The sequence below is a fragment of the Ursus americanus genome, chromosome 30, assembly GCF_024610735.1.
Source record: "Ursus americanus isolate L20-20 chromosome 30, mUrsAme1.1.p, whole genome shotgun sequence".
Lineage (NCBI taxonomy): Eukaryota > Metazoa > Chordata > Mammalia > Carnivora > Ursidae > Ursus > Ursus americanus.
In genome coordinates, this window is record NC_142156.1 from 6,820,266 (window position 1) to 6,843,471 (window position 23,206).

The 23,206-nt window shown below is 41.1% G+C and overlaps 1 protein-coding gene across 9 annotated transcripts in view; it reads right to left on the reverse strand.

Annotated features, from left to right (window-relative positions):
- Positions 1–23,206, reverse strand: part of PRR14L (proline rich 14 like) — a 53,491-nt gene extending 30,285 nt beyond the window's left edge. For 3 of the 9 annotated variants that reach the window (XM_045791426.2, XM_087857243.1, XM_045791425.2), the window contains exons 1-3: positions 23,064–23,206; positions 21,197–21,319; positions 2,421–2,493 (exon numbers count right to left, since the gene is read on the reverse strand). Coding sequence is in view for 6 of the 9 variants with exons in the window: in XM_087857243.1 (XP_087713369.1) it covers positions 2,421–2,481 (61 nt within the window). In the remaining 3 variants the exon portion in view is untranslated. Of the gene's footprint in view, positions 1–2,420; positions 2,494–14,969; positions 15,496–21,196; positions 23,019–23,063 lie in introns of those variants that run through there. The other 6 variants (XM_045791416.2, XM_087857242.1, XM_045791417.2 and 3 more) reach the window with 5 other exon arrangements.

Sequence of the window (23,206 nt, forward strand, 5' to 3'; positions counted from 1 at the left end):
CAGCATTCAACAGAGCAGACATTTAAAACAAAAGTAGGAAGGGAATACTAGTTTTTATCAGGAAAATCTATGTCTAAAATGTGTGGGACCAGGATCTGGGGCAGAGTGAAAATTCTGCAGCTGGGGCCCCCAGAGGGAGTGTACAACTAAGTTTCCAAGAAACATCATTAATTCTCAATTCTGTAGTAAATGACAGGTTGTCAGACGCTTTACCTTAACCCTGGCAAAGCGAGCTGAGATGCTGGCCACACTATAGAATCGCATGTGCGTCTGTTTAACTGAAATCCGTGGTGGCAGCTTGTGTGTTCATTTCTTTCACGTACCTGCCTTCATAGAACCTTCCTGTTTGCCTTGCTATGATTGGTTGGGCGGAGCCTGTTTCCTCATGTGTAACAAAGGGACACCTTGGAAGGCTGTTTGGGGACTGAGTGGAAGAACATATCACAGTCAGGCACCAGGTCACTGCTGCTAAAAACTCTAGTAGAGTTGTTGTTTTCAAGTTCCTCCATCTATAACTGAGAACCTTGCACATGGCTTTGGGGAAAGAAAAATAATTCATTTCCCCAATTTAAGTCATTAAAGAATGGTATTGGCTCAGGAAGAAAAATACCACAAAACAGTTTATCTGAGAATACTTTTCAGAAGAGCTCATCTTATCCATGTCCAATGTAGACCAGATTTTTAGGTGGATAGTAACTAGGTAAGTCTGAAAAGGCAGATTTTCTCATAGAAAATAACTGATTCTCCTGTTTTTGTTTGTTTTTATATTTTTTAAAGATTTTATTTTTTTAAGTAATTGCTATACCCAACGTGGGGCTCGAACCTACAACCCCGAAATCAAGAGTTACATACTCTATCGACCGAGTCAACCAGGCATCATTTTTTTTCCCTTTATCAAGTAATCTCTCTGCCCAACATGGGGCTCAAACTCATGACCTGAGATCAAGAGTCGCATGCTCTACCAATTGAGCCAGTCAGGCGCCCCCTAATTCTTCTGTTAAAAGGTCAGTTCAGTTGTTAAATGAAAGTGTAGTTCAACAAATAGACACTAAACTTGTGCTAAGATGTGGGTGAAAACATATCAAATATACCAAAGACTCAATATAGCAATACCAGAGCCCTGCTGAAAAGATATTTGGGGCGGGGCTGGGGGGGGGTGCTAAAATGGTCCCAAGTAAGGCCCTAGGAACTGGGCGAGGCATGTACAAAAGGATATTTCTCATCTTCAGAGTTTTAGTCTACACTGGACAGCCAAGCCTTTGAGCCACAGAGGAAATCTCCAGCAGCAGGAAGCAGGGTGATAAACTGGGACAAGTGCCCTTTCTCATAAGGACAATTTGTGCTTCCTTTTCAGTCTGGGCTGCCAAGAAGCAGAGTCAAATCTGATATTTTATCACAGTAACAGAATGTTCGTATAATTAAACATACTTGCTGTATTTTCCCCTTTTTTGTGGTTTTGATTACTCTATATTTCTAACTTGAATTACATAATATATACACATAGTCCTCTCTAAAGTTACTACCTAAGATTATTTTCAGCCTGGGGAGAAAATCTTGGTTCAGCACTCTCTTTCTTTGGGTCTCAATCAATCAGTTTAAAGGTGATATCTCAGATGCCTATATTTTGAGGAGCAAAACAAAGTAATGGAAATGAAACTGCTTTGACAGTTCTCAAGATGACCTGGAGCAAACACTTTCTCCCATCCCTCCCCAGGGGAATAGGAACAGGATGCACTCCACGGTGCTGAACAGGACTGGGTCAATTCCTCCCCACTCATGTTAACCTTTCCAAAAAGGAAGTTTAGTTTTATAAAATCAAATAAAAGATTTCACATCAATAGGGACTCATTATATAAAAGGGGAGAAGCAAACTACTGTCAAAATTAAGGTACTGCTTGGGGTGGCTGGCTGGCTTAATTGGAAGAGCAGGTGACTCTTGATCTCAGGGCTGTGAGTTTGAGCCCCACATTGGGGGCAGAGTTTACTTAAAAACAAAAAACAGGGGCACGTGGGTGGCTCAGTTGGTTAAGCGGCTGCCTTTGGTTCAGGTCATGATCTCAGGGTCCCCGGATCGAGCCCCGCATCGGGCTCCCTGCTCAGCAGCGACTCTGCTTCTCCCTCTGTCCGTCCCCCACCCTCTTGCTTGCTTGAGTGCACTCTCTTTCTCTCTCTAAGAAATAAAAAAATTTTTTAAAAAGTTAAAAAAATTAAAACAAAAAACCAAAAACCCCAAGAAAACCTAAGGTACTGCTCAATAATATTAGGTGTCTTCAAGTATGCCAATGGGCAATATCAAGAATTTCTACCATTAAGTCCATCTTGCAAGGCAGGGACTTGCATTCCCAATGCAAAATAGAAACTGTGAACTAAAACAGTGTGTAGTAAGTGGAAAAAGGAAAAGACTGGAGAAAAATAAATACCTTTGCTCCTCAGACAGTCTTCAGGGAGGCCCGTGCATAAACGTTCTTTGCTTGACTGCATCAGGAGGTCTTCCTGCAGGAAGAAAATCCAGTGGTCAGGGAGAATTCAGAGATACCTGAACTCATGAATGCAAATTACCGTCTGAGAAACTTCTTTATGACTCCTGGAAATTTGCTAGCAGTCACAAGGATTGGCAACTGAAGGAAACCTTAAATTTAAAGAAATAAAATCAATAAAAACTGCCACTTCTCTAGAATTTGAGCTTGAAAAGCCAAGTTTCCTGAGGTCTGGCTAATAACAGAGGCTTAAAATGCTGACGCTATTAAATATCTTCTGAATCAAGAAACACATTGCTGTAACGTAACATTAATTTCACCCGAAAGGAAAATATCACCAAACTGGATGTATCTCAATCCTCAACCATCCTAGAGGTCATGTATGCATTTTCTTCCCAAACTTCTTAGAAGGGCTAGTTTTTCTTTTCATCTCCCTTCACTGGAGGGAGAGCATGCAAAGGAGAACACCATCACTGACAACCAGCTTTTTCCTACAGAAGAAATTCAGAAAAATGGGAAGGGTCAGTAGCAGAATGTGCATGTCATGGCAGCAAATGGCTTCAAGCCCCATGAGGGAAGGTCTACCAGCTAGGAGACACTGACAGAACTAAGATCGCTGCTTATGCTAAGCTCTCCTTCTAAGTCACCTCTCTTCCTCTGCCCTAAAATTTAAGGGTTTTTTTTTTTCACACTAATTTAATTGGTAAGTGAAAGATACTGACATGGTACGCATCTAAATCCACAGATAGTGGTAATATTACTATAACTTTCAATAATTTTTAGAGCACTTCAAACAAACTCAAAGCTAGTAGAAGCCATTTGGACCCTAAGCAAAGTTCTGTGGTGGAAACAGAACCCAGGATGGGGAGGAAAGATAAAAGCAGTGGCAAGAACAGGTGGATACAGGCAGAAATAAAACATTATCATTGGAACTGAGAGCATGGACTATCATATGTGAAGCAGGACTATTTTTTCATTTCCTTAGTGTGGAATACTTTTGCAAAGCATGAACTTAAAAACAAGTTATCTCCCAGATAATTTATGGTAACACTACCACGTTTGACAAAGAAGTATGAGTTCTAGCATGATGCCAGACCAAATTTATTTGCAAAGGAGGAGAAGAGAAAGCTCTTACTTACCATAAAACAAATGATGGAATTAGAAAATCACCACTGGGAGACCATCACAGTAATGATCTCAACCAACAATCATCAATGGATGTTAAAACTAGTGGTTAAAAGTGTGAATGAGAAACAGAAATATTTACATGGTCTCAAAAGTATCTCTTCACAAGATACTTAAAAATTCCATCAGGGTAAATAGTAACTTCGCAGTGGAGAAAGCTAGCAGACCCCACTGGAACCAATGATGGACTTCACCTCCCAGGAATGAAGCACCCCAAAGCCACGCGCCTCCTGAGAGGATGGACCAAGAAGGACCAGCATCACTTCTGTGGGATTCCTGCTGCCAAAATGCATAATCAGAATCTAATCTGAGAAAACATCAGACAAGTCCAAATTGAGGGAAATTCTGCAAAATAAGTGGCCTGTATTCTTCACAAGTGTCAAGGTCATGGGCTGAGGAACTGTACCATGTTATAGGAGATTAAAGAGACATGCCAACCGAATGCCCCAAGTGATCCTAGATTTTTCTTAGACCAAAAAAAAAAAAACCATTTTCTTTTGCTACAAAAGACATCAGTGCAACAATTGGTCAAATTCAAATATAGTCTGTAGATTAAATAAAAATACTTGGATCAGGGGCACCCGGGTGGCTCAGTCGTTAAGCGTCTGCCTTCAGCTCAGGGCGTGATCCCAGGCTCCTGGGATCCACCCCCGCATCAGGCTCCCTGATCCGCCAGGGGCCTGCTTCCTCCTCTCCCACTCCCCCTGTTTGTGTTCCCTCTCTCACTGGCTGTCTCTCTCTCTGTGTTAAATAAATAAATAAAATCTTAAAAAAAAAAAAAACTTGGATCAGTGTTAATTGCTTAATTTTGATCAACATACTGTGGGCATGTATCAGAATGTCTTTGTTTGCTAGTAAATACACACTGTAATATTTGGGCATCATGTCTGCAACTATACTCTGAAATTATTCAGAAAAAAAAAAAAGCAAATGTGGTAAAATGTTAACACATGAGGAATTTGCATGAAGGGTATATGGGAATTCTTTGTACTAGTTGTGCAAGTTTTCAGTCTCGAATTATTTAAAATAAGTAGTTACAGAAACATCTTTATTTGTAGTTACATTTGATCCTTTCTCCAAAATGATACTTCTCTTGCTGTTCCAGTTCTCAGGCTGAATGTTTGGGGTGTGACATTAGATGCTATTTAGAATTATTTTTTCAGGTTAATACTTTATGGAAAACACAGAGTGCTGGAGTAAAAGATTATGGGATGAGGAGTCAGACAGGGCTCTGTTCCAACTGCAGGACTCCTACCTACTAGCTATATATATATATAGCACTAAGAACAAGCTTAAAGTGGCTGTAAGAATAAATGGGGACCACAGTAACAGCTAGCAAGACACCCCGTCAGCACTGGGTGTTCCATGAACAGAAGCTCCTATCATCCATTAGACCTTCGACACTTGTTATCCCTTTCTGTGAGAAAAGCCAAATAGAACTATCACCAACAACAGATCCTAGGATGTCATCTGGAGTGACTAAGCTTTTCTGGGCCTGCAAAGTAAGAGCTGAGCTCAGGTCAGCAATACATAGGTTCGATATAGTTCCTTCAGAATGAACTGTGATGAGCTTGTACAACTAACCATACTGACTCCTGCCCCTGGAGGGGCTGCTGGAATTTTAGTTTTGCTCCACCTGCTGCTCTAAGGTTCTTAGCTGGAGGACTCAAAATACCCTGGTGGAGTGCCAAGCCAGCTGCTTCAGCCAAGTCCCCTTCTTCTTGGTTAGTCATTATTTGTAATAGGGAAGGAGAGAAGCAGAAGCTAGGAGTAAGTGATTCCCCTCTCCCTCTGCCTTGCTGACGTCTCTTAAAAAGTTCTGAGTTAAGAACCCTAAGATGGTTGAAGGCCCTATAAAGTCTGAAGTCTCAAATATGATTAGAAATTGACTGGGTTGAAAAGAAAACAGAGTGTGAGGCTGAGGTCGGATGTGAGACCCCTCCCCCCCAAACACCATAGTGGTGGGTAATCTCCATATCAGGTGGGAACTCTACCAAGTGTGGGCCTTTAGTGCAGATGACAGAACAGAAGAGCCCACCTGTAAGCAGTGGACATGTAGCATCATGATCCTGTCATTCCCCCAACCCTCTCAAGGTCAGCTAATCATATAATAAACATTTGCAGAAATTTACCAATTTCCTTTTCCTATAATATTATATAGGCTAAATGTTCTTTCAGGACTTTTAGAGGTAGAGTCCTAAATATTTTCTCTTCCACCTAGATTCTGCAAAATCTATTTTGAATGAATCAACTTCCAAGATGAAAGTTCACATGGATCCTTCTTTCACCATCAAGTGAGATAAGTACTATGGTTTATAATACTCTATTAGCTGTATAAAGTAAGAAATGTCACAGAACAGTACAAACTCATTTTTCAAATCGACAGCAAACAGATTCTCTGCCTTGCACATCCAATATACCATCCTCCTGGAAGTGCTTGGACTCAAAATCAACTCTTGATACTTCAAAGTTGTGGCAGATTTTAGAAAGGTCTTGAAAAGTCATTCTTACTGTTCATCTGTAATCTTATATCCTATTAAAAGTTGTATGTCCTGGAAAGGATGCAATTCTCTGATTCAGTCGTGTGAGACTAGTTTGAGTAGGAGAACAACACAAATATCTAAAGGAAGGAAATGAATATATGTCAGGCTCTTCAGCTTTCATATGCAGGGTAAATTACAAGCTCCTCGGGGCCTGATTTATCTCTGAGCTGTGCGCCTCGCTCGTAACCAGACTCCACTGAACTCCAAACTTGAACTTCCTGAGCTGGAGGAGGAGGCAGATGAGTAAGGAAGGGCAGTGACCACCCCATCTTCAGACGGGACTGTCTATACACTGAAGTGTGCAATGACGGGGCAACAATATGGAGCAAGTGAGAGTCTTCCTACTACCTGGCATTTGTGGAAATAGCCATGATTATGTTCACAGTGAAGAAGACTCTGAAAATAAAAGACACCTTCGTGTCTCTAGATGGATCTTTCAGTTTCCTACCCCTGCATATTTAGAAAGGAACAGCTGTAGAACAGTAACTTTAAATCATCCTTACAGAGCTTAAAATGTATTTCGATTCAGGGAAACAACTGCTGACTTTAAATAAGGTACTGATCACCTTAGTGGGAAAGGCATTTGATAACAATCACCGCCCCCCCCCCCCCAATGATTACCTGAGAACTGCTGTAAAAATTAGGAGAAAGTTCTATCTTAGTCTCAGCAATATGCCACTGGTGCTTTGGGCAGTTTTCTGTCACTTTTAAAAACGTGAGATGTCAAAGGGCAAACAATCGCTGTGGGGCAACAGCACCCTGGCAGACCTGGAGAACAGGTTATGGCCACCAGTTTCACTAATAACAGCATGAAGTTCAGATTTTTTCCACCCTTAGAGCACCGAAAGTGAGTTCTCTCCACCAAGACATCCTTTCAAGCAATAGCAAGCTCCTATACTCTACCGCAAATTTCCTGTAGGATCACAGACTCTTAGGGTAAGAAGTAAATAAGCTTAATGGGCATTTAGTTGAATAGGCTTTCATTTAAGTGAAGTCACACAAATTGCACAAGATTGGGTCTGATGAACATGCCATTAAGATAGCTTCAAATATCTGTCAAAAATGTTGACTGACTCTTCGTGTGTACAACAGATAACACACAAATCAGAACTTTTTCTGTGTCTATGTTGAGCACAAATAAAGTACCATATCCTCGAACCAAAGCTTTTATAGCATATTCAATCCAGGCACATCAACCACTATGAGAGGGGGAAAAAAAAGTAAAATATATAAAAACTTGAACACCCTACAGCTTGTATCTAAGGACCAGGAAAAAACAAAAGAAGGGGGAAAAAAACCCCACCACACACTGTATAAAGAGTTTCCAATGATAAATCATATACATGGAATATCACATACCCATCTCTTTCTTATTCTTATTCTTATTCTTATTATTAAATAACACCAGGGTTGTCCACATCCTGGCTGGTAACCTCTGCGTGTACCAGAGTTGTCGACCTTTGTCCTACAAGTGAGTTCAGAACTGAATTCTTTCTTTCACCATTCAGTCTGGCTCTTGCAGCTGTCCCCGCCACTGAGCCTGTTCTGATACTGTCCCCTCCTTCCTTTTTGCCTTTCTTCTCTCTTCCTAACAGAGTGGTTTCCTGATCAAAGCATCAAATTATTAGTTACAAGCTTTTATGCCTTTTTGACACAATCATAAGGCAGGAAAGAATTATTTTTTGGTTTTCCTTTTCACGATTCAAGTATTTCATGGTTAAAATATTTACATTTTTTAAGTGGATCTTTAAAAAAATGTTAAGTGCAGTCACAAAAGGACAAAGACTATAATTCCACTTAGATGAGGTCCCGAGAGTGGACAGACAGAAAGGAGAATGATGGTAGTCAGAGACTGGGGAGATGGTGTAATGGGGAGTTAGCATTTAATAGGTACAGAATTCCAGCTTGGGAAGACGAAAACAGTTCTGCAGATGGACGCTGTTGATGGTTATACAACAATGTGAATGTGCTTAATGCCACTGAACTGTACATTAACAAATGATTAAAATGGTAAATTTTACATTATGTGCATTTACCACAAAAAAAAGCAAAAAAAAGTTAACACATTTAAAAATAAGTTGCCTCATAAAATAACACATATTTTGTTTTTTCTGTTAACAACAACAAAAACCTATAATGACTTGAAATGAGATTAAGCAAGTGAATGAATTAAACAAGTGAATTAAAACCAGTTTAGGCTTCATCAGAAACCATGATATAGGAAAGTGCAAACGTCTAAAAATGAGCGCAGTCCTTCTTCTTGAACTAGGAAATTCACCAAGCAAACTGGACTCTGTTGAATTCATTCGATGCATGACCTGGAAGCCTCGGTGGCTGTCTTTCACAATTACAGCAAGTTCTTATTGCTGGAGCCAGGTTCTGAAGTCACTACCTTTCCTGTCGTGATGGATTTTGGTCCAGAGGGAACAGAGAGGAGTGGGTAAGTAGTAATCTTTGAGTACTACTGTGCCACAAACCTGAGGCGGTGGCCAACTGGGCCTCTTTGCTGGTTTGAGATGAGGAACAGCTGAAGGAAGGAAAAGAACTTTGTGGAACGCTGCTAAAGGCTATTAGAAATAAATCACAGAACCTTGGGATGGGAAAAGAACAGTTCTCCGGTTGCATGTCCAAACTAGAACCCCCTCTGCTATATTCCTGTCATTCAGTCATTCAGCCTCTTCATAAACATGACTTCCCCACACAAACTAACCCATTTCTAAACTGGCCTAGATGTGAAAAAGTACCTTTCCTATTGACTTAAATTCTGTCCCCCTCAAGCAAGAAGGGTTTTTTTGGTTGTTTTTACTGTTTAAAACTTTTAAATGTTTTAAACAATTGACTTAGAGGTAATTTCTCTCAGATGTATAAAAAAATAGTTTGCCAATGAATCATGGAACACTACATCAAAAGCTAATGATGTACTTACTGTATAGTGAATAATATATTTTTTTTAAAATAAAGTTTGCAAATACTGTTCAAAAAATTTTCTGTAGTCTTCATCCAGCTTCCCTTAGTATTACTATATTACACATAACCACCAAATAGTTATCAAGACAGTAAACTACTATTAATAATAATACTAACTACAGAATTTACTCAAATCTTATTAATGGCTTCCTAAAGTCCTTTTTCAGGACCTGGATCCAATTCAGGCTCCCATGATCCATTTAGTCATCACATCTCCTTAAGTTCTCCCTTAAACTGAGATAGTTCTTCAGATATTCATCTTTTGTAACTTTGACACTTTTGAAAAGAAAGTCCCTCGATTTGGGTTTGATGTTTCATCAGTAGATTCTGGTTATGCATTCTGGGGGCAGGAATTTCACAGAAGTGATGCTGGTTCTTGGTGGATCCTCTCAGGAGGTACATGGCTTTGCGGGGGGGTGGGGGGGTGGGGGGGCTCATTCCTGTGGAGGTGAACTTCTAACACTTGGTTCGGGTAGGGTCTATCAGGTTTCTCCACTGTGATTATTTTCTCCTTTGTATACCTTGTAACGATTCTATTACTGGCTAATTACTAAGTATCTTATAGGGGAGCTATTTGGAGACAATGTAAATACTTGTTCCTCACTTAAACTTTAAGCCACTAGTTTTAACATCCACTGAGGATTCTTGCTTGAGATGATTATTACTGTGATGGTTGCCAAATGGAGATTTATTTCCATGATTCCTTTTATATTTATGAATTAGAATTCTTTAAGAGCTTTCTTTTTTCAAGTTATTTATTCAATTATTTTATATCAGCATGGGCTCATGATACCTGCTTTATTCTATGGGTTATAATTCATTATCATTATTTAAGTTCAAACAGTACCAGTCTCAGCCACTGGGAGTCCTTTCAAGTTGGCTCCTGTGTCCTTTTGTTATGTCTCCTAATTTTCTGAGCAATTAACCATAAATTGTTCCAAGCTCATCCTGTGCCAGCCTCCAAAACATTTCCCCAAAAAGGCTTGGTTCCTTTAATTGGAAAATGTTATTCAGAAACCAAGAACTGGGTGCTCACTGTTATGAATGAAGTGTCACTGCCTCTAGACCCGACCTCACATACCCATATAGTATACATTTCTGTAGCTATCTACGTATATTAAAAACTGGAAGTTCATACTGATAACTTCAATTCTAGTTCCACACCACAGGGTTCATTCTAGCCCTCAACCCACCCCCATCTATAATTTAGTTGTTAGTGAGAAACCTGGCTCACTCTCATTATCCACAATATTTACCTATTTGCTCAATCCTAGAACACACATAAAGCAGTTTAGGAATTGCTAAGCCACACCCCTGTGAAAAATAAATTTACTAAAGTTTGGGGTGGCTCAGTTAGTTGAGTGTCTGACTCTTGATTTCGGCTCAGGTAAGGAGATCGAGCTCCACACTGGGCTCTGCGCTGGGCATGAAGCCTGCTTAAGATTCTCTCTTTCTCCCTCTCACTCTGTCCCCCCTTCCCTGCTCTTTCTCAAAAAGAAAAAAAAAAAAAAAAGCTTTGGGTTTATTGGATAGACTTAAAAGTATATAGTCAAAATACTGTTTCCCAAAGGTACTTGGCTTACTTTTCTTCTTCATCTCCCCCCTTAGTGTGGTTTCATTATTCATTTGTAATACAGTTAAGAGTCACTGTTAGAATCTTTATTCAATTCTGGGTTCCTCTCACATTCTGGTTGTCTAATTATTTTTCAAGTACAGACTCAGAAATATACAAAAAGATGTACTCAGAGAAGTGTCACTTCCTTCTGTTCCTTCTATCCCATTCCCACTTTCTCTACCCTGCTCCCACTTCTTATGGGTAACCAAACCCATTCATTTCTGGTTTATCTTTCCTATGTGTACGCATGTGTGTTTTATACAAACAAGCAGATATTTGTATACTTATCTCCCCTTCTTTCTTGAATGAAAGAGGGTATACAACAGATGTTTACTTGCCCTCTCCTGCAGAAGACAGTTAACATAGCAGGCCTGTTACCCTTAGAAAGGCCTGCTTGCAAGGGTGGCCTTGGCTCATGTGGGAACTTAGATTTTGGGAAAGTTCCCAACATTCCCTAATGGTAAGAGCGGCTTGGTGCACCCATATAATAATGGGGTTTATGTTGAACACCTGCTTTTCTTCTGGAAGTGTGGAATTTTGGTATGTGCCAGGCAGAGGATGCCCATGGGACCAGACCCCAGTAAAAACTCTGGGTTCTAAAAAGCTTCCATGGTAGACCACATTTCACATATGTTGTCACAGTTTGTTCCTGGAGAAGGCTCTGTGTGTGTGTGTGACTACGGTGGGAGAGGACTCTTGAAAGCCAGCACCTGATATCTTCTGGACTTTGCACCATGCTTCCCCACTCATTGCTTTATATATCCTTTGTTACAATTAATCTTAGCTACAAATATGACCATGCGCTGAGTCCTGTGAGTTACAGTGAATCCCCAAACCTGGAGGTGGTCTTGGGGAGCCATGACACACCTGGAAATCACTCCATATCGGTACGTGGAGATCCTCAATTCTTTATTACAGGTGCATAGTGCTCCACGTATGGATGTACCATATACATACTACAGTTTATTCAACCTTTCTCCTACATGTGGACATTTAGGTTGCTTCCAACATTTTGCAATGCTGCAAATAGTAACTTTGGGTATATGTATTTCTATAATTTGCAGGTATATATTCAGGGTAGATTCCAAGAAATGAGAGTGCTAGGTCAACAGGTCAGAGCATATGCTTTCTGGTTAGGTGCAGCCAAATTCCTCTTCTGAAAGTTTGTATCAGTATGCATTTCCACCAGCAATGAGTGAGAACACCTTTTTCCTCACAGCCTTGCCAATCAGATATGTTGCCATAATTTTCTATTTTCTCCAATCTAATAGGTAAAAAAGTGGTATTTCGACTGTTTAAAATTACATTTCTCTAATTATAAGTGAGGTTGACCATCTCTTCATGTGTTTAAGAACACACACACGAACACACACACACACACACACACACACACACACACACACAGAAATGAATCATCTATTCAAGTCCTTCCTTGATTTTTCTATTGGGTTTTCCATTCCCCAATCTAAGAGTTCTTTGTATATTAGTGGGGTGCCTGGCTGGCTTGGTCAGTAGAGCATGCGACTCTTGATCTCAGGGTTGTAAATTCAAACCCCACTGGGTGTAGAGATTACTTAAAAATAAAATCTTTAAAATAAGGAAAAGAGTTCTTTATGGCGTGCCTGGTGACTCAGTCGGTCAGGTCAAGATCCCAGGGTCTGGGAAGCAGCCCCGCACTGGGTGCAGGGAGCCTGCTTCTTCCTCTCCCTCTGCCCCTTTCCCTGTTTGTGCACTCTCTCTCTCATATAAAATCTTTTTTAAAAAAAGAGAGAGTTCTTTATATATTAGAGAGATAAGTCCTTTACCTGTGATATATATTGCAAAATGTTCTCCTAATTCACCAACTGTGTTCTGTTTGTGCTGTTTTGCCAATCTAGCAAGAATTCTTATCTTGATGTCCAAGGATGTCTGGGCTCTGCAAACCTTCTGAATTAGTAGTTTGCTTTTCTGAGAGATCTGTAGCATTCATTCAGATTTTCAAAGGGTCCTCTGACCTGAGAATGACTGAGCTATCACTATGTCTTCTACAGAGCCTGTGTCCAACAGAACCACTTCTGCTTGATAGCTTTCCAAATTCTTAAAGGCTTGCCTTGATTCTTCTTTCACAGGACACACCCAAGCAACTGGCCTCCAATGGTGTATTTTCAGGTTCTGTCATTAGTGTGAATTCTTTATCATGAACGCATTTCTGGTTTTCTATACTCTTCCTACACATGATACATGTGACACCAGGCTCAGCACGTGGAGGAGAGGACAGGATCCACTCTGGCCAGTGACCCCAACACTGACACATTCCTTGCTTTCCCTCTGTCCTCCCCACCCCAGGGGCATCTTGAGCTCATCTGAGTGCTGGGGTGGGGAGAGGGGACTGCGAGTGTGATACTCTAACTACAGACTAACCAACACACAACAGACTACAACTGCTACTTCTCAGTCCAGGTAACACATTTCTGTTAATGTACATTTAAGAGCAAATGGGCTTTTCTTGGTGGCTATCCCACAAAGTCAATTCTAATTGACTAGCTAAAACCTATAGGTCTTTTGTTGCTCCAAAAGTACTTCTGCTTTTTTTTTTTTTCCCCCACTTATGAAGTTCACTTTTTGGAACCAAGTAAAAAAGTCTTACATTTATAACTATTAAATTTCATTTTGCTTTACACAATTCAAAATAGTATTTATCTCAGGTGGAGCTGGGAGGGAGAAAGGGACAGTAATTTTCTAGATCGTAGGTTAGGAGGCATATATATATGTGTGTATGTATTGTATTATGTACTTCATAATTTATGATATTTTTATTTTATACCAAATATTACATGAAAATTTAAGTAAATTACAGAAAATTTTCATCTTGTTAGACCAAGCCCACCATATCAAGAAGAAAGAAACTTTTAGATCCTGAATCTGTTACCTCACTTATATTTTTAAGGGTAGGTTATCATAGCATAAAACCTGGTATTTTACTTAATTACCGCTATCTAAAGATTCAACTATTCCTAACTATGGTCAATGTATGAAGCCTATTAACAACAATCGATTTTGCCCTGTAACCTGTGTAAACAAATGACATATTTATAAGGTGGGAAATGGAGCTTAGCCCAGAAAACCCAGGGAATATGAATTTATTTGTGGGTCTAGAGTGGGGGTTGGCAAACTATAGCCCATGGGCCAGTACCTGTGTCTATATAAAAGGTTTACTGATATACAGCCACACTCATTCATGTATTGTCTATGCCTGCTTTCATGCTACAAGGGCAGAGCTGACTAGTTCTGACAGAGACCCTACCGCCTGCAAAGTCTGAAATATTTACTACATGGCCCTGTACAGAAAAAGTTTGCTGAACCCTGGTCTAAAGCACTATCCAGAGGAGAAAGTAAGTTTTCTAGTGTACTTGGCAGGTATATTCCTTTAGGAGTCTGGCTTCCTCAGGCTATCACAGCTCACTAAATCATTAGTCTTGCCTACCTGAACCCTATTATTCTAATTTCACACTTACAGAGAGAGATTTGATTTCCCATGTAGGCTTGCCTACGGGGAGAAGACATACTGACCAGCCAGTGTGACCATTTCTACAAAGTATTAACTCCACTTTTCACTGTGAATTACAGAACTGGCTTTCTGATTTATAGTTTAGTCTCTCATGAAGTGGATTAGCATGGGTCAGTCCTTTGGAGACAATAACCTCCGATACATTAAAAAATAAAAGTCAAGTCTCTGGACCTGCAATGTTAAGGACCAGCTCCCGAAATATGGAGATCCCTCTAGGGTATCCATTCTATGAAGCTCTACCTGGGTCAGCAGAGTCCCTCAGAGATATTTCTGTGACCTGTCCCTCCATCCTATTTGTGATGCTACCAAAACTTAAGGAATGAGTATCCACCATTTCTTAAAATCAGATGCAGAAATATCACATGACTACCAGAAGACTCAACATTCCACATATGGTAGCTGCTTCAGAGAAGTGACACTTTTTCCTTAGATAAGCACTTTCTCTTTTCAAGTGTCTGATGTGACACAAAGGTTTTGAAATATCATCAAAAGAAAGTTAACATCAAACTCAACATTTTGGAAATGTTTCAAGAACAAATCATAAGCTACCTGTCAGCATCTGTACTTTGTCATGTGAAGTGTTACTCTGGAAAGCTGTCATTCACACTCATCTGAATTGAGATCTCACGTCTTACCTGACTTGGGCTGATCTTTTCTCCAGCAGCTGTGGAATGTTGATGTGGGTCTTCCTTTGCTCCCTCATAGGGGTCTCTTACAATTTCCGCCTGGTCCCCTTGATCTCTGAAGACCTTTAGCTCCATGCTCTTGGTTTTCTCTTCCCTATCCAAGATCCCCGAAGCCACAGAACCTCCTGCTGTGGAGTCCACCAGCCCACACCGCCCAGGCTCACCCCCATGATCCAAGGTGCCAGAAGTTTCTTCACAACAACTTTCCGCACGAGTCCTCTGCAGCTCCAAGGGCACTGCCCTACTCTGACTTATGAGAGAGCTTGAGACTCCGGGTTTTACATCTGGAATCACACTTGGCTCAGGGTCAGCATGAAGCTCTTTGGAGACACTCACAGGGAGTTCAGAGTATAATTCCTGTACCCCGGCAGACATGGAGGAATCAAGTGGAACTGGCTGAGTCTCTACTCCGGATGACAGCATTAGGGCAGATGGAAGATTATGGAGTCAAGTCTTTTACATCAAATGGTTCACCCTGACACAAATCAAAGGAAGGGATAAAAGTTTAAAACCTTGCAGGGTAGAAGAAAGCTGTTTCAGCTAAAACTGGCTAAAATAAGGACAATAAAAAATTTCTACCTCAAATGCTGACAACATCTGGCACCAAAACATCCTCCTTAAAGACTGTGACTTAGTGGAAAAATACATACCTTAAACCTTTAATAGACATCTGTCTAATCTCAATTCAAATACTGCCTTATGGGGCGCCTGGGTGGCACAGCGGTTAAGTGTGTGCCTTCGGCTCAGGGAGTGATCCCGGCGTTCTGGGATCAAGCCCCACGTCAGGCTCCTCAGCTATGAGCCTGCTTCTTCCTCTCCCACTCCCCCTGCTTGTGTTCCCTCTCTCACTGGCTGTCTCTATCTCTGTCGAATAAATAAATAAAAATTAAAAAAAAAAAAGAAACAAAAAAACCCCAAATACTGCCTTATGAACAATTCTCAGTTTAAACCTGGAGGGCCAGCAAATGTAGATGAGCATGTCTGAGCATCCAAGGATAGAAATGATGTAAATTAGAAGATAAAGATGATTTTCTACTTGTTTTCAGGGCATGAACCTTGCCTGTTTTGTTCATTACTATATCCCCACTGCCTGGGAGAGGAGCTCAGCACATAGAAGGTAGTCAGTAAATACTTGCTGAATGAACATATACTGAGGGATTCCGAGGAATTTAATATACTGACTTTTCCTCAACAATAATTCTCTATGAAAGGATGTTTAGAGACAACAGAATTCCATTCCTGTACTGCTTACCAAACACTTGAGCTGTGTCTACCCAGACTAGCACAAGACGCTACTAAACCAGACCTTCAGCAGAACCCTTTTATTCAGCATCTTGACATTTTCCAAGTGCCTTCATAGACACAACTAATTTGATTCTCACAACCCTGTGAGCAAAGTAGAGCAGCCATCACTATTCCGTTATAGATCCTAACATCACACTGAAGAGGTAAAAGTGACCTGCCTAAAATATTACAGGGTTAATCTGAGGAGGGGGGGTACCCAAGGGGCTTCCACAGTGTTGGGAATGTTTCACCTCTTGAGCTGAATAGCGAAAACATGAGTTATTTGCTAAAATATGCATATTTGTGTAGTTCATAAAACTACATTATTAAAGTTAACACACACACACACACACACACACACACACACACACACACAGCTAGGGAATGGTACACTTGGAACTCGGGTTTCCTGATTGGTAACTCTTCCATTTTAGTCTACCAAATGTGTGCAGTTTCCACAACAAAATTCACTTTGACCTGACCAAGGTGGAAGCTGGTTAACCAAAGAAGATACTACATGATTTCATTCTTGATGCTTTCCCCTAATCCTAACAAAAGGAGAGAAGAGGCGAGAAATTTCCGGCAACTGAGTTCATAACAACGATTTACCTAAGGTATAGGCAAATCCCTTTGGCCAAAATGCACACATGAAAGGATATTGCAGAAAGCCAGCAGATTTCTACTCCTACCACTTTCTAACATCCATCTTTTCCCAAAATAAACATATTACATACAAGCAAAATCCATTGCTGGCTACCAAACTGTTTTGACTATTGAGTTTTCTCACCTTCTCTCCACTGACCACATTCAGATTTCTGAGCAGGAGGGACTCTCCAATACACCAAGTAAATCTTTACAACTCAGTTTCCTTGGACCCTGTCTCTATTCCTGCCCTGATTTTCTGGGGGAGCCCACACATGTCACTTATACAAAAGGCACTTGCCTCCAGGTCAAGAAGCACCTACTCCTTGAATATTCCTGGGTTTACAATCTTTCCTCCTTGCACAGAAGATCCCACTGATTGACGCATGCTATCAAGACTGAACCCGGGGCCCTGAGGCAGGATAGATAACAGGTCCTTTCGTTTTGGACCATTCTGCCTTTCTTCCGGTTTTCCAACGTGTAGTGGATAGTTTACTTACTCACATTACTATGCTTTCATCCACTGGGTGTCCTTAATGTTCTGAAGGGCTCCTCCCCAAAAATAAAAGTATATAACATGACACTACTAACTTAAATACTAGAAATTATAGGAAATCAGACTGCTGGTCCTTTAAGTTTAGAGAGCACAGGAGGGCCGATGAAAAAATCTGAATCCAAAAAAGCAGCAAGAAGAGATAAATTGTTGTGTCCAGGAGTATGGTGAGAATCAAACGAGACACTTTCATAACTGGTGTTGACAAAAACATATCCTTTTTGGAGCTACAATCTTCCCCTTTCTCCTCTAGCTCCTGGATATTTTTAGAGGCACTTTAGACTTTAGGCCACTTAGGGTGTGTGTGTGTGTATGTGGGGGTTAACAGCTAAAGCAGAATTGCTATTCAATGCCAAAAAAGGGGAGGAGGTGCTCAATTTTCATTTGGTTCAGTTTCCCTTTCACGACAACAGATACAATCCAGTTTTTGGTTATCATACCACATACAGACCAGAAGAGTAAGTGCAGGAAAGGATACTGTAAAAGATCAGGTTTGTTAACCGAGATGGGCTCTCTGGGTCTCTTGCTACCACCACGTGCTCAGAGTTCCTCTCCCTTACCCGCCACTAAGGTGTCAGTGTTCTCAAAAGTTTAATCTTTGACACGCCTCCCATTCCAGGCTTCACTCTTTTAATGACCTCACCTTTTTTTGCAGCTTTTCTGCTATGTGGATGACTCTAAACTGTCCCTTTAAGTATAGGTGACCACACGAGCCAACAATTGCACTCTCAGGTACACATGCACAAAAACTAGTAGACAAATGTTCATAGCAGCACTATTCACAATAGCCAAAAAGTGGAAACAGCTTATATGTCCATCAACTGATGAATGGATAAACAATGTGGTACATCCGTACAATGGAATATCACTTGGCTGTAAAAAGGAAGGAAATACTGATTTGTGATACAACATGGATGAACCTTGAAGACATTATGGTAAGTAAAACACACCAGTCACAAAGAACCATATAAAATCTCATATATATAAAATACCCGGAGCAGACAAATCTGTGGAGTTGGAAAGTGATTTAGTGGTTCCTTAGTGAGAGCTGGAAAAACTGGGAGTGACTGCTAATAGTTTTGGGGGCAATAAAAATGTTCTAAAGTTGATTGTGGTGATGGTTACACAACTCTGTGACTATGCTAAAAACCACTAAATTGTACAATTTAAGTTGGTAAATTGTATGATATGCAAATTATATCTGAAAGCTGATTTAAAACAAAAACAAAAACACCTGTCCCCAGCTCCCATCTTTTCTCAAATTCCTGACCTATGTTTCATTTATAAGGATGGCACCCCTCCCAAACTTAACATGTCTAAGATAGAACCCATTCAACCCAATGATAATTGAGTCTTACTACATAAAAACAGCTAAGAAAAACAAAGATGAGTAAGATGTTCTCAGTAAACTTACAAGCTTATTTTTTATCCTGTTGCCTCTCTCAGTAACAACACCCCCATTACTCTAGAGCTCAGACTTGAATCCCCAGACACAACTATATCTGACCTTCCTCCTGTTGTTCCATTAGCACTTGTAGCCCACAGACTCAACTCCTGCAGTGTCTCTAACAAATCCCACTCCTTTCCATTCCCATGGCCCTAATTCAGGATTTGTTCCAAACACAAGATCATGCACAAATACACATTTACTAAACAGATCTGTATCATGAAGAGGCAATATTGATAATCACAAAGAACGGTTCAAAATATTCTTCAAGGAAAACAGTGCTGTTACGTTTCTTAATGCATGCATCTGTGCTGTAAACTGGCATTGGCCAAAACAGAATTTTAAAGCTTTGGTTCCCCCCTAAATAACTTCCAGTTTACGAAAGCCAACCACCACAAAGCTTTCACCTCTTGAATCTTCTGTTTGGTAAAGATATCATTCTAAGAATTTTCAACCTGTAAAACAACTAAGCACATTGGCTGTTGAAGCAAAACAGACTTCTCTCCTTTTCTCCTTGCCCTATCCTGGGTCCTTGAATTTCTGAGCAGTATCTGCAGTTGAGTCACCCAGAACAGTGGAGTGTCTCATCTGGACCCCTCAGAGTTGAAGTAATATTTAGATGTAAGCCTAGAGCAGCAGATTAAAATTATTCTTAGTTCACTAGCTTGCACCACCAAACTCTTATTTTAGCCATCTATCAAAATATTGGTAATGCCACAGACTGCAGGAACAGAACAAAATTTTAACCAGACATTCAAGTTTATTAAAACTAAATTTCTAAATATAATGGAACAATTAAAAATAATGGGGTAGAGAAACAACTCTACAAAGAAGGCTGCCTGGGATAGTTTATCAAACTAAACATCAGAACTCTTTTATTTTGGTAAAATATGCACATAGGAAAACTGTTTGAAAGAATATAATCCAAATATTAGCCGTATTACCCTGGGTGAGAGGATCACAAACAACTTATACGTTGTACTTTTTTTTTTTTTACAGTAAGTATGTATTACTTCTGTTAAAACATTTTTAAACATTGTTTCCCAAGATCCAAATAGGAATAAAGAATAACTGGTAAGTGTATTATCCCTTTATTTTATCAGTATCTTTCCAAATGTCAGCTCTCTGCCTCAACCATAGAAGTTTTTACATTAAAGTGTTAAGTAAACCTCAAAAGGAAACAGTGAGTTATACATACTCATAAAATGAAGGCAGGGATTTATAGCTTAATCCTTACTAATGACTTATAACCAACCTACCTGGTGAGCACACTGGCTAATTACCTAGTTTGAGGTATAAGCAAAAAATAAATCATAGATTCACAAACAACTCTTACCAGCTGCTACTGGCTTGTCATCTTTACCATGACACAAATGAGTATTAGATTGTTTAGGGAATGGACTTATCCCTGAAAAAAGACCCATACTTATAGAGAGTATGCAGTAAAGTTATCCCAATAAAAGAAAAAATTGTTTTGAATTGAGAACAATCATTTCAAAACCTTTCTATGTCAAATGCAACAGCAATGCTGGGAAGCAGTCTAGTTGCTGGTCTCTGAACTGGGAGACCTCAGTCCCTATCCTGTGGGCTGTATGGCCTTGAATGTGTCACTTAAATTTCCTGGGCTTGTTTTTCACATGTAAAATGAACAAGTTAAACAAAATAACCTCAAAGGGTCCTGCCACCCATAAAAATCCCACGACTCTAAACGATCTAACTTTTCTATATCTCTTTGTTTCTCGAAGTGCGTCTATAGATACCAACAATGGTGGTAGAGTTCCAACTAAGCCCCACTGCAGGCACTCAGGGCATAGGAGGTAATTTAAGAACACTTTACACACAAAAAAGATGGAAAGCTTTTTCTTAGTGGCAGCGCTAATTCCTATCCTACCAAATAACAAAAACATGAAGAAAAGAAAATAAACTACCAGTGAAAGATTAACGCTGCAGTTCTCAATCTCATCAGAATACATTTTATAATACTAAAAACCTGACAAAGTGCCCTTTCAGTTTAGCAGTTCAAACACCCCCTAAAACAAAAGTTCTGGGAGTACAAAGTTTACAGCAGTAAGTAAAACGTAGAAAAAAGAATCAAACAAAGAAAACATCAGAACAGAAAACCATGTGCCCAATAATCCCCAGTCTGAAGGTCTCCCCTCCCTTTAATTCCAATGCAAAAGCGCTGCTCAAAACGAAGAACAGTTAGTAACACCAGGCGCTGCCACACTTGTGTCAAGGGACAATACTCACAATATCGATCAGGCCCTCAGAAGTTCACAACACTCCTTTCACCTTGAGAAAGGGGCTTTCTTTTCCAAGATTCGGACACTGTAGCCAATGCCTCCATGAGAGCATTCGGAGAAGGGGCCTCTTCTTGAGGGACAGAGAAAGAAGAATCTTTTAACGAGATCTCTAGACAAACAGAAAGTCGGGTAGGGAAGTCTATATACTAAAGAGGGCCCAGCTCTTCAACATGGAGTGTGCAGGAAATCTCAGAAGCATCAAGCACTGTTTCCCTTTTCCTTCCTTTATTAGCATGCAGAAAAAGGATCCCTCTGTCTCCACATGGGGAGTGAAACAGTGAAAATGCTCCTGATTTCTGACAAAGGATTTCTGCATAAAAGATTTTCATTTCTTTTTAAAGGAAAAGGAGAAGGAAACCATCTGGGCCACTCTAAATACACTGCAGGAAAGAGTCCTCCTCTGAAAGGTAGAGAGTCTTTGAGAAAAGAAGTTGGAAGCTCCCTCTTTGAGGAGGGGGAGGTGTGCAGATAGCAGGAAGCTTTTTAATCACTACAGCAGGTAGGGGGAGTGGGAGAGGACATCTCTAACCAGTCAGAAAGAAGTGATAGCTTCTGTGGACAAAGGGAAGGCCGGCTTTTAGTATCAGTCCTGCCTCCCTCTTGGAGTACAGACCTGTTTCCAAAAACAAAGTCTTTTTCTCTTGCTTATTCTGAGGCCCTCTTTGTTAATTTGGGGAGCATGGAAAAATCTAAAGGGAGTAGAAATGCCTCTTTCTCCACCCCAGGGTGGGGAAAAGTCTCCTTTCCAGTGAGAACGGATGGCTTGAACACCTGAGATGTGGGCGTGGGGACGGGAGGAGGCATGCATGGAAAAATCTGGGTCTCTATGGAAGATACTAGTTTTCTTTCTTTAACAACAACAACAGCAGCAGCAGCAAATTAAGTAACAATGACAGCAACAATTTACCAAAAGCTTACAATGTCCTAAGCACTTACACAAATTCTCCCTTAGCCCTCAAGACAATGCTGTACAAAGAGGACCCAAATTAGAGATGGGCTAACTGAGACTCAGAAAGGTTAAACAACTAACCAAGGTCACGAAGATGGGAAGTGGGAGACAGACTTGCAACTACCACATTCCAGACGCCATGCTCTTAACTGTGCAAGGGAAAGGAGCTCGTTGCACACCAAGAGACTTGCGGGAAGAGAAGCGAGGCTCCCTCTGTGGACGTGATTGGGGGAGGGGGGAAGAGACTGACTTCTAATACTACAAAGTAAATTCAGGGTCTTCCTCTTTATATCTATGGGCAAAGGTGAAAAATAAAAGAAAGAAGGTTAAGTCTCTCTTTTACAGGGAAGGAAGAACCCCCCCCCCAACACTTTTAGGCAAGTTGAGTCTCGCTTTTCATCTGGGGAGTGCTGACCAAATCGGGGGAAAGGTCTTGTTGAGGGGTTTTATACTAGCCCTCCGATTGAAATAAGTTTAGAATCTCCCCCTCGCACCCCGGGCGCGGGTATCGCACCGCTGACAAAATGCACAGGAGATGGGGAAAAGCGTACGCCCACAACAAGGGGCGTCGCCCTCCTCAAGAAGTTGGGGGTCCCCCGCCGTATCGAGGTTGAAGAGGAGCATCTCTCCCCCGTCGGAGCCATGACTCGGAGAAGCCGTTTCCCCTTCTCGACGCGGGGCCTGGTCTCCTCCCTCTCCCCCGGTCGTTCCGCCGCCCGCAGAACAGCCTCCGTTCCCTTCGGCGCCCCAAGAGGGAGGGGGGCCTGGGCTCCCCCTCCGCCTGCAACGCCCGGCGGAGGGTCCCCTCAGGGTGGAGTGGGGCGGGGCGGCTGCGCCCGAAGCCTTCCCGCCCCCGGCCTCTTACCCTGAGGCCTGCTCCGCGGCCCGCGCTCGCCCTGCCAGGCCGGCCTTTGCAGCCGCAGCCCCGTCGCAGCCAAAGCTACCTGAGCCTACCGAGCCGAGAGAGCCCGGAGGCGCTCCAGCCGCCACCGCCTGTTCGTCTCTATG